The sequence below is a fragment of the Mobula birostris genome, chromosome 1 (assembly GCF_030028105.1).
Source record: "Mobula birostris isolate sMobBir1 chromosome 1, sMobBir1.hap1, whole genome shotgun sequence".
Taxonomy (NCBI): domain Eukaryota; kingdom Metazoa; phylum Chordata; class Chondrichthyes; order Myliobatiformes; family Myliobatidae; genus Mobula; species Mobula birostris.
In genome coordinates, this window is record NC_092370.1 from 119848371 (window position 1) to 119865269 (window position 16899).

General features: G+C 39.1%; 1 protein-coding gene across 3 annotated transcripts in view; it reads right to left on the minus strand.

Moving 5' to 3' along the window:
* LOC140199342 (ATPase family AAA domain-containing protein 2-like) overlaps nucleotides 1–16899 on the minus strand; it is an 80206-nt gene that overhangs the window by 21453 nt on the left and 41854 nt on the right. For all 3 annotated transcript variants that reach the window (XM_072261230.1, XM_072261219.1, XM_072261240.1), the window contains 11 exons: nucleotides 16620–16715; nucleotides 15222–15336; nucleotides 13802–13915; nucleotides 9779–9887; nucleotides 8244–8359; nucleotides 6198–6372; nucleotides 3973–4061; nucleotides 3168–3327; nucleotides 2443–2533; nucleotides 2049–2363; nucleotides 910–1033 (listed from right to left, as the gene is read on the minus strand). In XM_072261230.1, the coding sequence (XP_072117331.1) occupies nucleotides 910–1033; nucleotides 2049–2363; nucleotides 2443–2533; nucleotides 3168–3327; nucleotides 3973–4061; nucleotides 6198–6372; nucleotides 8244–8359; nucleotides 9779–9887; nucleotides 13802–13915; nucleotides 15222–15336; nucleotides 16620–16715 (1504 nt within the window). The remainder of the gene's footprint in view (nucleotides 1–909; nucleotides 1034–2048; nucleotides 2364–2442; nucleotides 2534–3167; nucleotides 3328–3972; nucleotides 4062–6197; nucleotides 6373–8243; nucleotides 8360–9778; nucleotides 9888–13801; nucleotides 13916–15221; nucleotides 15337–16619; nucleotides 16716–16899) is intronic.

The window sequence follows — 16899 nt, forward strand, 5'->3', positions numbered from 1 at the left end:
ATTCCCTCAGTAACTGCGAGTGAAGAGGGAAGAGCCCAGCGCTGAATCCCCGGCTGCCTGGCGGTCACGTGAAATGTGGCATATAGAAGACCTCGTTTCTCCGACTTCTGCTTCCGCTCACCCAGATGTGCTGCCAGCAACATCAACAGTTTTTGAAGAAACTGTTGTGCCAGTTTCAGCAGCTCCTGATGCTTCACTCATTCTTCAAGATGAAGATGTTGGTGATCCCAACAACCCCACACTTGCAGACATGCAACTTTGCCTGAAGGTATATTAAACATCTCACTTTAGAAGCGAAAGTGCTCAACTGTTCTGTATAAGTTAATTCCTGTACATTTACCCATACGCTTTATTTAATCTGTGCCTTTACAGTATATTACTTTATTAAAATTTCACTTGCTACTCATTTAATATTTCTGTTTCATTATTATCTAACTTGTACTGATTTTCATGATACTTTAAAGGTATGATGAGGCAGTTAGCTATTGCTTAACGTCATCCTTCTGTAATTTGGCATTTTCATTAATCTGGCACTCAAATCCCAATGGTGCCGGATTATAGAAGATTGACCTGAACTGGGGAAAAAAGCTCACAAAAAGCACACTTACATGCTTCATTTAAGACAAAATGCAAAAATCCAAAGTTTACCATTAAAACATCATTACAGCTTTAAATGGGGAAACTACTACTTGTACGTGTCTCACTTTCTAGTATTACTAAAACTAGCAGGAAAGGGTAGCCTCCTCCAATGATAACAATAAACACGTTTGAACCAACCCCGGGTGGATTTCCCAATTTGGAATTAGATATTGTATCCAGGAACGTCCGAAAACCCATTTCGAAACATCTATTATTTGCACATTGAACTCCTATAAGCATACAGTTATGGAATAAAGAAAATGTTCCTACCTGCTATAACTGAGGAAAGATCCACTATGTTCCTGCTCACATATTTGATGTGGTCCATTTTCAAAAACAGATGGACTTTCATCATCACTGTAGATACCATCATTAAGTATATGGCTTATTCCATCTGTTTCAGGAGAATCAAAACAATTAACAATAGATAATTACTTTAGATTATCCTCAGAACCAATAACATGAAATAGATTTATTGTAGAAACACATCCCTTAGCACTTCACCATTTTATTAGGTAAAATTTAATTTGGAACATTGGGTCAGAAAACCAAAAACTTAGCAAAAGAGAAAGGTGGACCTGAAAGAAAAGAACTCCAAATTTTGGGGCCAAGAAGTCAAATGTAATGGTGTTAACAGTGAAACAAAAGAAAGTAGAGATATACAAACCGCCAGCAAATTCCTCACTTCAGAAAAAAAGTAGTAAACCATGGAACAGTTTGTTTCTGGGAGAAAACAAATAAAGTGTCTGCAGAATCCTAGCTTCTCCCCAACACAGATGATTAGAGAGAGGAGTACCTTGACATTCTGAACCTCAGGCCTAACTGTGATTAAGGTCAACTAAAACTACCTACATGTAACTACAGTCAAGCCACATGAATTTGAATTACTACAGACCCAATGCTAAAATGATGCAGGAAGACAACCCTGAGGCTAAATCAAGGGCAAATCATAGGAGATGAGAGTGAGTGCATAATTCCAAAAATTCCTCTGCAGTACTTGCTGTCAGGTGCCAAAAATGCAGAACACAATGATTAAAAACAATACAGGGCAAGGCAATACTGGCACATGAGCACTGCATAGATACAACCTTAGTGGTGTCAGATCTGTTATCTTATTGGATTTATTTAATGAATGTTTAAATGCATGATTAACACATTTAAAACAAACCAGTTTATTTCAGTCAGAACTCCATACTTCAGTTCTCTCCACTAGGAGATTATATAGAACATACAATGCGATGAAACAATGAGGGGAGCGACATGTACTTGAAGGTGACCTAGAAAAGTTAAGGAAGGCTGAAAGGAATACAAGGATATGATTCTACAGAAAAATGGGAGTTTTTTGGTACCTAAGCATCAGTATGGATCAATTATTTATGCACTGTATATTGCACGTTTTAAATTCTTACCACTCTCTCCATTCTCTTTAAAGTCTTGTTCTGCATGTGGGAAAATCTTTTTCAACACATCTAGAATTCTACACAAAGTGTTATCCAGGAGTGGCCTGACAACAAATGATAGTGCCCTTGCAGGAGTACCCATCACCCGCTGAGAAGTGGGCGTCATATTTTGCATGGCCTTCACAAAATCTCGCGCTGTGATGTTAATGGAAGATACATCTAGGAGCAATTTCTCAGTGGTGACGTAAATCTGGGGGTACCGACGACGCAAGGCACACAATGCTGCTTCAGCACAGACAGATTTAATATCAGCACCACAATAACCTGCAACGGAGAACAGATCAGTTAATACTTGTGAGGCATCATAATTTAAATAGGCACACATACAAAAAAAGATGCTCACCTACACACTTCTCTGCTAGTTCCTGGAGAAATGCAGCTGATGGTTTTGGGTTCCAGTCCCTGGTATGGACTTTCAAAATCTCTTTTCGGGCCTTTGGGCAAATTGGAAGACAGTTTAAACAAAAATGAATACATTCAAGTATTGGTGGAAATTTCTCACTTTTTTTTTCCCAAGTAAGTGAAACTTGATGATATGCTTCAACAAATAGCAAGTTTTTATTTTCTGCAAGATTAATATGGTATTTTTGATTTTGTACTCTAGATTACAGTAGGTTAAGAAAAACAGGAATTTTATAACATGAACAAAGCTGCAAAAAGTTATATTTGTACACTGACATTTGAGGCTGAACAGAAATTATTCATATGCAATGTTTTCATCTCTTGCCCGTTAACTACCACCTCCAACGATCAGTTTCTTGTTAGAGAACATGCAAAACAAAACTTGATTTTACCCCAAGCAAACAGAATCAGGATCCCAATGAAATGCTGCTCCAAGGTGAAGTATGGAATACACAGATTAACTACTGTCATCAGCTGTAACACCAAACGAGCCAAAGAACACCATTAATCAAGGTCTACAGATTGGGCCAGCACCAGGATTCTACATCAGATGCCAAATGGCACAAATTACAGAACACCTTGCAGAATAATCAGATCAAACATAATCTTTTCCTTTGAGGAACAAAAGGAACTTCTTCAAATTATGCATTATTCAAGACAACTTACATCTTTGTCTGGGAGGCCAAAGAGAAATTCCCTATCAAATCGTCCAGGTCTTCTTAAGGCAGGATCAATGGAATCCAGTCTGTTCGTTGCCCCAATCACCACAATCTCACCTCTGCTATCCAGCCCATCCATCAATGCCAGCAAGGTAGAAACTATGGAACTAGAGAAAAGCTTATTAAAATATCGCCACACCAGTCCAACTATTTATAAACATGTGACAACTGATGCCCAGACTTGCACTTGGAAGCTCATTTGAAGTTTAAAAGTTAAAATCATAAAAATTGCGGGTGCCCCCCCCACTGAAGACCCAAGTGCGCCCAACTAGAAAATACCTTAAATTATTTTCAAAATGAACAGTGTGCATCTCACAACACTGCACATTTTTTCATAAGTATGAGGCTCACTCTCTCAACCACAAGAAAAACGATGCATCAAAAACAGGAACTCTCCTGAAAAATTAAACTATTAACAAGTGAACAAACAGTACTGGAACAGGCCATTTGCTTCCTTGATCCAGCTCTGTCGTTCAATCATAGCTATTCTTCTAACACTACTCCACCTTCCTACTCTATCCTCATGTTAAGTATTGCCCCTAAATCTTCCACAACCCTGCATATATAGTATACTAAGCAACCAGAAATCAACGTTTTTGGACTATTCTCCTGCTGCATTACCGACATTCATTCCATCTGTTTGGTAAACATGAGAAGACTCATCTCTAAAACACGTAACATAGGTAAGATTTATCGGATCCCCAGACTAACTATTACACCTTTTTTTTTATAAAAATTCTTCATACACTTACCTATGTATCTGATCCTGTCTGCTAGAACGAACAGGAGCCAAGCCATCTATTTCATCGAAGAAAATAATTGAAGGGCGCATAAGATAGGCCTGCAAAATAAAAAATTTGGTTTGAATGTTCTCAACACTTGCAAATAAAAATGAGATTCTAGCTCAGCTGTTTTTACTTGAGTGTTTTTTTATATATATATATATATATATAAAAGAAACCAAAAGAATGCCAACAATTACAAAAGTGTTGGAAATGGGATTTTTCATTTCCAGACCTAACATTCTAGATATGAATTGTTTTTAATTAGCCAATAGAAGTATATATTTGCTTGGTACGGAAAATAAGGACAGTGATATTTCAGATAAAATCTTACAATATATAGGAAATGTGAAGGAATAAATTTGGGAGCTAAAGCAGAGAATGATAATGCTCAAGTACGAAACTACTGTGTTGAAAAGATATTATGATAAATTATACAATTCCCTGAAAGTGAGTGCAGACAAACAAGATCATAAAAGGTTAATCAGTATTTTGTGTTTGAACACAAGACTCCACAATGCAATAATTATGCACTTATTCACCTACGAGATTTGCCTCACTGGCAAGGACCGATAACCCATTCCTAATTGATCTCTTAAACTATAGAGAGGCACTATTGTAGGTTATTTGTCACAAAATTGCCTGCTTTGATGAATATGAATGAATTATATGGGCTTTCTTGGATATCTGGGAGTTTCATGGCTATCAATATTTAACTTATTGGATTTACATGTCCAGTAGTATTACAAAATAAATAAAAGCACATTCACCACTGTGTCTGTGTGCATTCAACAAGTTAATACAGTCGCCCCCCCCAACCCCGCGGATACCAAAAAACGCGGATGTTCAAGTCCCTTATTTAACCTGTCTCAGTGCGGGTGGACTTTAGGACCCAAGGTAGCCCCAGACTTTATTTAACCTGTCTCGGTGCCGGTGGACTTTAGGGCCCAGGCCAGCACAGAACCCACCGCCCGCAGTGTTCTTGTTCTGTTGACTTATAATACCTAATACAATGTAAATGCCATGTAAATAGTTGTTATACTGTATTGTTTAGGGAATAATGACAAGAACAAAGTCTGTACATGTTCAGTACAGGCACAACCATCATAGCTCTTCTGGGAACGCCAATGCCGCCTCGGCATCAGCCGATCCCGATTCTCCCGTGATCTTTAAGTTCTTGAGGCTGTAGCGCTTTACATAGCCAGCCAGTCATTCCTAGCACTAACACTTCCACAAATTTCAGCTTCTTTCTGCTTTATTGTGTAAGTGCTCGATTCGTTCTTACCAACCTTACGGCCCACTTCGGAATGCGACATGTCACTTTTCAAAAGATTTAATATTTCTAATTTCTCAGCAAGAAAGAGCACTTTACGCTCCCTCTTAGCCTTTGATGAATTGCTTTTTAGGAGCCATTTTTTCACACAAAGTAGCGAATGAACAAACGAGACACGAGGCGAACAATGCTCGAACAAGTGCTGGAGAGAGAACTTCCAGGTTTTCCTGATTCGCAGTTGGTTGAATTCACGGATGCGGAACTAGCGGATAAGGAGGGCCGACTGTAGTTGATATTTTACTCGACATCACATTCCTGCTTAATTCCCTTACTTTCCAAAAGCCTAGTGGTCTTCGACTTGTCACCGATCCACCACAGCTCTCTTCTGTACACCATTCTAAAGATTGATTCCTCCTCTCAGTGGAGTAATTTCTCATATCTTGAATGACCAACCCCCTTATTTTAAAGTAGTGAGATCCATCCCTCAAAACCCTCATTTTTAGCCATTAAAGATCTTAGGCAAGGGTTACGATTGAGTGAACTGGAAATAGGCAAGCCACCATACTCAGCTTTCAGGATGACAGATAACAACACCTATTTAAAACATAAGGTCCAGTACTACAAACATGAGAAAATCTGCAAGTGCTGGAAATCCAAAGCAATACGCACAAAATGCTGGAGGAACTCAGCAAGCTAGACAGCATCTATGGAAAATACTAATACTAGCTCACAACACATCCTTAATGCAAAACTTGCACTTCTGCACTATGGGACTATTTGCATTTGCATTGGACAAGTGTTATCATCATACACATTACTTTAAAGGTAGTATAAACAGTCTCCTTGTTCATTGTTTGAAGAGGTAGTTAGCAGCTCAAAGAAATTAGGCCTTTTGTACACCTTATTTGAAAGTTGTAATTACCTGATCAAAAAGTAATCGAAGTTGTCGTTCAGATTCCCCTACCCACTTGCTGAGGCAGTCAGCACCCTTTCGCATGAAGAAGGACACTCGCCGATCTCCCTGACTGCACTCATTAGCCAAGGCTCTGGCAACAAGGGTTTTCCCTGTCCCAGGAGGACCATAGAATAAGCAGCCTCTAAAAGGAGAAGCAGAGTACTTTTACATTTTACTTTTTGTGAAGGAAAATATTTCAAAGCAACCATCAGTTCTGTTCTGGTACATTCAATCCTACTTAAATAAAATATGACTCAAGCTAACCACACAGACCACTGGAAGGAGGCTATGAAAAACTTAAAAACAAAAATTTACCACAGATATTTTTGAAAATTTTGTGTGACTATTTCACTGGCTATTCATGATATCCACACATGCCTTTACACCCAAATATCCATTAATGTACAATTCTGACCAAAAGCACAAAACATATTCCAAAACAGACTGAAAAGAAACAAACCAAAAGCTATTTAATTGTACTTAAAAGGATTTACTTCTGCCTCACCAACAAAACCAGTACTTGTACAATAAACTTGAGCCATCTAAAATTGACCTATCCAAATTCTTATACCTACAAGAAACACAACATTCAGCCCAGAGTCTACACCAGCTCCCAAGGAAACAAACCTATTACCCCTTTTCTCATTTGCAGCTTCCTCTTTTTTTCTATCTCACATATGTCATGAATATTTTTCACTTCTTTTTGCCATTTACCTATGTAACAGGTAATTTACAGTTGTGAATTAACAATCTTTGGAAAGTGGATAGAAATGCAGAACTGTTGGAGAAAACCCAATCACAGAGGTAACTCCACACAACACCCAAGGTCAGAATAAAACCAGGTTTGAGACAGCAACAGTAACTGCTAGGATACCATGTAAGCCACTAAGTCCATTCACCTACTGCCACAGTCTTCACTGACCTACACTGGCAACCCAATCTCAGTTACACCAAACTATAAATTCCTCCCTGGCCAACAACTCATTTGCTCTCCAATTCAACAATCCTAGGAAGTGTCTCAGTTCTCTCAATTCTCACATTTTGCACCTCTGAATCTGTTATTTTATTGGCAGCTGTATCTTCACTCTAACCTCTAAGCACTGGAACTCCTGTAAACTTCTCACACTTCTGTCCTTTAAAAGGCTGATTAGAACAATGCATTGTCAGGATTTGGATACCTATTTGAGTCATAGTCATAGAAAAGTACAGCACAGACACAACTCCTTTGGGCCACCTAGTCCGATCTGAACTGCCTACGTCCCATCAACCTGCATCCCGCCTATTGGCCTCCATTCTCCTACCATCCATGTATTGTACCTACGCAAACTTCATTTAAATGTTGAAAATCGAGCTTGCATACACCACTTGCGCAGGCAGCTCATTCCACACTCACAACACCGTGAAGTTTCCCCTTTCACGCTTAAACTCCAGTTATTGTCCCACCCACCCCAGTCGAAAAAGCCTGCTTTCAATTATCTCATCCATAACCCCTCAATTTTGTATACCTTCGTCAAATCTCCTCTCAATCTTCTACATTCTAAAGAATAAATTCCTAACCTATTCAATCTTTCCTTATAACTCAAGTCCTCCAATCTGGGCAATATCCTTTTAAATGTTCTCTGTACTCTTTGAACATTATTTATATCTTTCCACAACTTAGCTGGAACAAAGGAATTATGAGTAATTTTATACATTCACTAGTGGCCAATTGTGGACTATTTCATTTGCAAAAAAACAAATCAAAGAGACCAGCCTCAGTAGCTATAAAACTTGTATAAATTCTTGGATATTCATAAAGAATACAAATACAAGATAGTTATTATTTTAGATGTTAAATATACAAGAAATCCAGGTGTGGAGTTTACAGATTAGCAGGGGGCAACAAGACCAGCAAAATCTCAGGAAAGATATCTTAAAAATCATATTTAAAAATTCTTAGTATACTTCAATCTGTTGTGGAACAACAGAAGGTAAGCACCATTTAGATTGGTTAATGAAGTGACCTTCCCGTACCTTGGCGGCTGAATCTTAAACCTCTCGAAGACTTCAGGGTAAAGCAATGGAAAAACCACCATCTCCTTCAGTGCAGCAATATGACTTGTAAGTCCACCCACACTACTAAAACGAACCTAAAGGGGAAAAAAATTTAAAGTTTATATAAAATTTTATATCTACTGGCATTTGCCCAAAATTTAAAAACAAAAATTTGGCATTACTGAGAGGCCACAGTTCATTGTGCATCTATCTTGCGAATGAAGTAGTTGCAGAACCATTTGTATTCTTTGATGGGACTTCAATACACTGCTTTGGTTTTGGGATCATATACAAACTAAAATAAACAGACATTTATTGCCCAAATTCAGCCTTTTAGACTGAATTTAAATTCCTAATTGTAATGGCAGAATCCAGGACACTTCTAAATTATTAGTTCAGGCCTATAGTGAACTACACTGCATTACTGAGATTTACACGTCTTAAATCAAACTGTATTGAGGGTTGCACATCTATTAGACCATAAGACCTAGGAGTAGAATTAGGCCAATCGGCCCATTGAGTCTGCTCCACCATTTCATCATGGGTGGTCCATTTACTTCTCAACACATTCTCATACCTTCTCCCCACAACCTTCACGTCTTGACTAATCAGGAAATATCAATCTCCACCTTAAATGAAACCAGTGATCTGGCCCCCACAGCTGCAAATTTTTGTTCTAAATGGACATCCATCTTTCTGAGGCTGTGCCTCTGGTCCTAGACTCTTCACATCCACTCTATCTACACCTTTCAACATTCAAAAGGTTTCAGAGATCGTCCTCATTCTTCTAAACTCCAGTGTTCTCATGGTGTGGAGTTTTGTACCAAAGCTTAGATACATTTACAAGTATGAAGAAATGTGAGTACGTATAATTAATATTTTCAATGCTTATTGTTTGATTTAAAGTATAATTTAAAGTATGAAGTAGTTTACTAGATCAAAATCACTGTGTTTAAGAAAACTGTAACAGAAGTGACAGAAGGGCCTTTCAATCTATTCAGTGTCAGAAAGACAAATTCTCCTTCCCTAGAGAACATGTGCCACTCAGGCACAATCAATTCAGATTCAGCTAATCCCAAATATTGGAGGCCAATATACTTACTTAACTACCCTATCAACTTGCACAGCAACTTTAAGGGATCTGTGGACTTAACCCCAAGATCCTTCTGTTAATCCACACTGCTAAGAACCTTGCCATTCACCTGGTACTCTACCTTTAGTTCAATCTTCCAAGTGCATCACTTCACACTTATTTGAAATGAACTCCATCTGCCATTAGAAACATAGGCAAAGGTTCAACTACCTTAAGTCTCTCCAATACAAGCTACACTGGTTATTCTTGTTGCTTCAATGCAAATAAAAGAGAACCAGAAAATCACAATGGATAAATTACAATTGCAATAACGATATATATAGTATGTCAAATTTCGTCAAATTGTCAGGTTAAATGCTTTGAGTTTTTAGAAATTTGAAAAATATAACACATATTACTTGTCCAAACCCCCTCAACTTACAGAAGTGTCAATTTGCATTGGATCTACATCTGCCAGGCTCGCACCTATTTTCATCCGATCTTTGTGAATCCCTTTCATATCATCTTTCCTAAGATTCAGTGGGAGACATCTAGAAATATACAACAGTGAGATTGTAAATAGAAGCTTGAGTTCCCAATTTATACAGAGATTATCTTAAAATGGCAAATGATTAAGACAACATTCAATCTATCACGATAATATTGCAAGATTTTGAAAGCTTATCCCAAAGCACTCAAATCCCCTTTCTCCTTTACTCAGCACATATGATTAATTTTTTTATTCGTTAAGTGAGAAAAATAGAATCTTCCTTCTACTTTTGATTTTGTAAGAAATACCTGATATGTATAAAATCTTTAGGTTAGACAGCAACTTCAGAAAATAGTTAACATTTCAGGAAAATTATCTTTGTTAAGACTTCAGGGAATTCAGAACACTTCTCACTTCATATGTCTGACGTGCTGAATGTTTCACCATTTATGTTGCATCTTTATGATGCACCTTCTCAACTTAATTTTCAAACATTTATTTTCTCCTCATGGCTAAACATCGCCTCTCCTTCGTTTGCTCTACTCTTGTCCTTAAGCCTATAACTTAAGCATAGGCAGCTATGATCATTTCTACACATATCATGCCAATCCACAACTCACAACCCAAACAAACATTCCTAGACAATTCAGAGCTACAAGTAACATTAACTCCTTCAGTTCAGTGATGAGTACTCCAAATCCACACACTCACACACCTCTCAGATTACCTTCTTTTATCCATTAGTTCTCCTTTAAAGCAATGAACCTTTATTTTAAAATGGTTTCCTTTGCTACATATGTTGCTCTCTCAGAATTATCATCTATTCTTTACTGTGAACAGGAAGGATCTGTATTCAAAAACAGTATGCTACAGTTATGATGTAAACCTTTCTTTTAAATACTGCAAATGACATCATAAAGCTTTTGTTCTAATTACTTCCAATATTAGCCAAAAACATTCTAACATAAAGCATAACATAACAAAGCATGGCAATCTCGTTGCCCTGAGCAATGACAATAAAGTTCTGTTCTATAATAGAATAGATATTCTATCTATCCTATTTAATTAAAATGTGTATGAATCAGAATCTGATTTAATACCACTGGCACGTCATGAAAATGTGGCATATTGCAATACATGAAAACTATGAATAATAAAAGCATATTATACACACATTATATATACATACACACACACATAAATTACTTAAGTAGTGCAAAAGGGGAGGGAAAAGAAAAAAGTGTTTATGGGTTGATTGTCCATTCAGAAATCTGATGGCAGAGGGGAAGAAGCTGTTCCTGAAGCATTGAGTGTCGTCAAATTCATGTACGCCCTCCCCTCATTGATGGCAGCAATAGGAGAGTACGTTCTGGGTGAATGGGGTCCTTAATGATGGATGCCACCTTCTTGAAGCATCATCTTTTGAAAGTGTCCTGGATGCTGGAGAAGCTGGTGACCATGATGGAGCTGGATGAGTTTACAACTTTCTGTAGCTTTTTCTGATCCTGTGCAGTGCCCTCACGCTCCAGCGGACACTGATACAACTAGTTACGATGCTCTCCACTGTGTGTCTTTGATGACATACCAAGTCTCCTCAAATTCCTACTGAAATATAGCCACTGGCGTGCCTTCGATGTAATTGTATCAGTATGCTGGACGCAGGATAGACCTTCAGAGACATTAACACCCAGGAAAGATTATGAGAGAAAACTGGCAGGGAACATAAAAACTGACTGTAAAAGCTTTTATAGATATGTGAAAAGAAAGAGATTGGTTAAGACAAATGTAGGTCCCCTACAGACAGAAACAGGCGAATTGATTATGGGGAACAAGGACATGGCAGACCAATTGAATAACTACTTTGGTTCTGTCTTCACTAAGGAGGACAAAACTAATCTTCTGGCAATAGTAGGGGACATAGATGGAGGAACTGAGGGAAATACATGTTAGTAGGGAAGTGGTGTCAGGTAAATTGAAGGGATTAAAGGCAGATAAATCCCCAGGGCCAGATGGTCTGCATCCCAGAGTGCTTAAGGAAGTAGCCCAAGAAATAGTGGATGCATTAGTGATAATTTTTCAAAACTCTTTAGATTCTGGACTAGTTCCTGAGGATTGGAGGGTGGCTAATGTAACCCTACTTTTTAAAAAAGGAGGGAGACAGAAACCAGAGAATTATAGACCAGTTAGCCTAACATCAGTGGTGGGGAAACTGCTAGAGTCAGTTATCAAAGATGTGATAACAGCACATTTGGAAAGCAGTGAAATCATCGGACAAAGTCAGCATGGATTTGTGAAAGGAAAATCATGTCTGACGAATCTCAGAATTTTTTGAGGATGTAACTAGTAGAGTGGATAGGGGAGAACCAGTGGATGTGGTATATTTGGATTTTCAAAAGGCTTTTGACAAGGTCCCACACAGGAGATAAGTGTGCAATCTTAAAGCACATGGTATTGGGGGTAAGGTATTGATGTGGATAGAGAATTGGTTGGCAGACAGGAAGCAAAGAGTGGGAATAAACGGGACCTTTTCAGAATGGCAGGCAGTGACTAGTGGGGTACCGCAAGGCTCAGTGCTGGGACCCCAGTTGTTTACAATATATATTAATGACTTGGATGAGGGAATTAAATGCAGCATCTCCAAGTTTGCAGATGACACAAAGCTGGGCGGCAGTGTCAGCTGTGCGGAGGATGCTAAGAGGATGCAGGGTGACTTGGATAAGTTAGGTGAGTGGGCAAATTCATGGCAGAGGCAATTTAATGTGGATAAATGTGAAGTTATCCACTTTGGTGGCAAAAACAGGAAAACAGATTATCTGAATGGTGGCCAATTAGGAAAAGGGGAGGTGCAACGAGACCTGGGTGTCATTATACACCAGTCATTGAAAGTGGGCATGCAGGTACAGCAGGCGGTGAAAAAGGCAAATGGTATGCTGGCATTCATAGCAAGAGGATTAGAGTACAGGAGCAGGGAGGTACTACTGCAGTTGTACAAGGCCTTGGTGAGACAACAGCTGGAGTATTGTCTGCAGTTTTGGTCCCCTGATCTGAGGAAAGACATCCTTGCCATACAGGGAGTACAAAGAAGGTTCACCAGATTGATTCCTGGGATGGCAGGACTTTCATATGATGAAAGACTGGATCAACTAGGCTTATACTCGTTGGAATTTAGAAGATTGAGGGGGATCTGATTGAAACGTATAAAATCCTAAAGGGATTGGACAGGCTCGATGCAGGAAGATTGTTCCCGATGTTGGGGAAGTCCAGAACGAGGGGTCACAGTTTGAGGATAAAGGGGAAGCCTTTTAGGACCGAGATTAGGAAAAACTTCTTCACACAGAGAGGTGAATCTGTGGAATTCTCTGCCACAGGAAACAGTTGAGGCCAGTTCATTGGCTATATTTAAGAGGGAGTTAGATATGGCCCTTGTGGCTAAAGGGATCGGGGGTATGGAGGGAAGGCTGGTACAGGGTTCTGAGTTGGATGATCAGCCATGATCATACTGAATGGCAGTGCAGGCTCGAAGGGCCGAATGGCCTACTCCTGCACCTATTTTCTATGTTTCTATGAACTTGAAACTGGCCACCTCTTCCACTTCTGATCCCTCAATGAGGTCTTCTGTGTGTTCACTTGACTTCCCCTTCCTGAAGTCCACAATCAATTCCTTGATCTTCCCAACATGTTGTGAAATATGTTGTTTTGCAGCAGCACATTGCAACAACTATAAATTACAGTAAGATACACAGTAGCATCCAGTTAATTGAGACACATTGGGCAGTACATTTTGGACCAATTAAGCAGCTGCCCAATTATCTGAAGTTTCATGGAAATTATACTTTTAAAAAAAAAGTAGTTTCTTTCTCCACACCCAATGACAAATCCAATTTTAAAATAATCTCCACAAGTTATGCAACTTAATGCCTTGAGATTTTATAATTACACTTTGAATATTATTTCACATTCTTGCAAACGACATACCTCAAAAGTGCCCTGTTCCTTCTGTTGCTTCTTCTTCTCTCAAAGTGCTCCACTTCCTCATCAGAAGATGAAGTGGAGGAGGTCGAATCACTGCTGTGTAATGCATGCCTTTGCCTTCAGGTAGTAAAAAAAATCTATTGTTAGCTTGACAGCTTCACACATAAAAAAGGTGCTTTTCAGCAGCCCACCACAACCACTCAAATAAGGTCAAAAAGTAGCTGGCACATGGGAATGCTCCCATCTGCAGCATTCCCTCAAAGTCACATTATCTTGTTAAAAGTACATTGCACTCTTTCTTACAGATGAGGTAATACATGTGTTCCTTCACCGTAAGGAGTGCAAGGTGAAGGTTCACAACCACCATCACAAAAGTAATGAATGTTGACCTCACCAGCTTACCACAACCTATAATTGAATTAAAGTAGCACTGCTATTTTCAAACATAATCTTCTTTTATCTTTTATGGATCAAACCAACATAAATAGTCATTTTTTCCTTAGAGACGATGGATCAAATGTTATGTATTCCTCAAGACCTGGAATCATCCTGACGCCGGTACTGGGCTTCCTCTACTAATATTGAATGGTACAGCACAGGAATGGGTCCTTCTGCCCACAATATCAACACCAAACACAACCGTATTAAACTAAATTTCACTGGCCACACACAATCCATAATTCCTTATATATTCAGGTGTCTAAGAGCCCCTTAAACCCCACTATCATATCTGCTTCCACCACTACTAACGGCAACCCATGCCAAGCACCCATTAATATATAAAAAACCTGCGCGCACACACCTCTCATCTTAATTTACATCCTCTAGTATGTGACACTTACCAAGGAAAAAGATTTTAATTGTCCGCCCTATGCCTTTCATATTTTAATGAACCTATCTGGTCTCTCCTCAGTACTCCACAGAAAAAACTAATTTATCCAGCTTCTCTTACAGCCTACATCCTCTAATCCAGGGGTTACATTCTATAAGAACCAATCAAGTTAAATTCTTTATAGAAGTATAACAAACCCTTATTCCTTTGTGGGGTGCCACCAGTTGCCATGGATTTTGAGAAAAATTAGAAGCTAGTCCATCTCTTCCCAGTACAAATGTAGTAAATCAAGAGTAAAATTCACTTGTTCAGTTGAAAGCTACAAGCCATTCCTCTAATGACTTTTATTGCCAGATCACCAAACTGGGGAAGACCCACACTTACATACTTCCTACCTCGTACAACAGGTGTCATTAGTATTTTCTGACTGTGTAAATCAAATAACATTAGAAAACCACAAGATAATAATCTAAAAAGATGCTTTAATGACAAGGCACCTGTTCAGAATTAAACAAACATCACAAAAATTTTGGACTACCAGAGTTAAAAATTTATTAGTAACTAGATCTGTGACTAACTTTCATTACAAACCTGGTTATTTTACTCTTGCGGTAGGGATTTCGAGAGCCTGAGGCACAATATCGACGACTTTGTCTTACAGGAGAAGCAGGAGTGTGATAAAATATTCTTTGCTTTCTTTCTGGTTCTAATACAAGGATCAAACCAAAGCATTTCAGTGGATTCTCCAAAAACACAGCACATCAGATACAAAACATATACACCTGGAGTGTGGCATTTCACAACAGCTTTCCTTTGGCATAAATAGTAGTGCTGGAAAGGGGCAGGGGAGATTCAGGATGTTAGTGAGATGAAGCAGTTCAGTTCAAAAGTTCAAAGTACATTTGAACCTTCAACTTTGAGATTTGTCTTCTTGCAGGCAAGTCACAAAACAAAAACTCAAACACACCGTTAAAAAAACACTCAAAGACCATCAAACACCCAATGCGTGAAAAAAGAACAAATCCTGGAAACAATAAAAATGTAAACAAATAACACACAGAATATAAACCGGAGCCAGTTAAGCACTGGAGCCCGTCCAGGAGCCCAATGACGGCAGGCCACAGCACAGAGTCAGTTCAACACTGCAGCAGGTCCAGCCTGATGGCTGCAAGCCAAAGCCATGATGCCAATTCAGTGCAGCAGGCAGTCCAGGAGTCCGATGGTTGCAAGCTACAGCCATGGAACCAGTTCAACATTGAGGCGAGTAAAGCCCCTCACAGTAGTGAGCTGAACACCAATTTCCCCTCTGCCTCAGCATCTGGATCTTTAGATGAGACTCGAGCAACTGGTTCTCCCTAGAGCAGAAGAGATTAAGGGGATATAACAGAGGTGCATAAAATTATGAGGGGTATAGAATAGGTGTTCTGCAGGGAACTTTAAGACAACACCAGAGGACAGAGATTTAGGGTAAGAGAAGAGATTCAAAGGAATGCAAGGAGACTCAAGAGAATGTTGGAATCCAGAGCAACAGTCTGCTACAGGAACTCCATAGATTGAGCAGGGGTGTGGTGTGGGGAGTATGGGCAGGCAGAGCAGAGGAATGTCAATGTTTCTGGTGGAAAAGCTACCCCAGGACAAGAGAAATGAGAGGACCTCCCTCACCTAGTGAGTGGCAAGTGCCTGGAATGCACTTATAGTGAATACTGAAGCTGTGTTGAATTTAGGAAATGAGCTCCTGAATTACCGAGGCAAAGTGCTGGGCAACTGAATTAACAAGGGAACCGCCCCCCCGCGTTAGCACGGACAAGTTAGACCAAATAGACCATTCCACGCTGTAAATGATTCATTTCAGCAGCCAAATCAGAAATATATTAAAAGATCAGAAAAGAAGCCGCCAAAGCAAGTACACATTCGCTTGGAAGAAAGTAAACAGGGAAAAGATTAAAAGTAGACTGGTGTTGGATAACATCAGATGTAAAGCAGCTATACCCGGAGCTTGGTACTTCTCAATAGTTTTTCTTTGGCGTAAATAGTAGCGCTTTGGAGTGCCCTCTTCACCATCCTCTTCTCTATCTTCAATTTCCTCTATGATTAAAGATTGAGACATAATTATTTGTTAAGTAAAATTTTCTGAAAGTAAGCAAATAGCCAACTCTTCCAAAAAATCTCTATGCAGCCCAGTTATTGTGGTAGAATATTACAAGGTACTTCATAGAAGATTTATTGAACAAAGTCTGAAATCAGGCTTTTAAGAGCACTCAAAGCCATC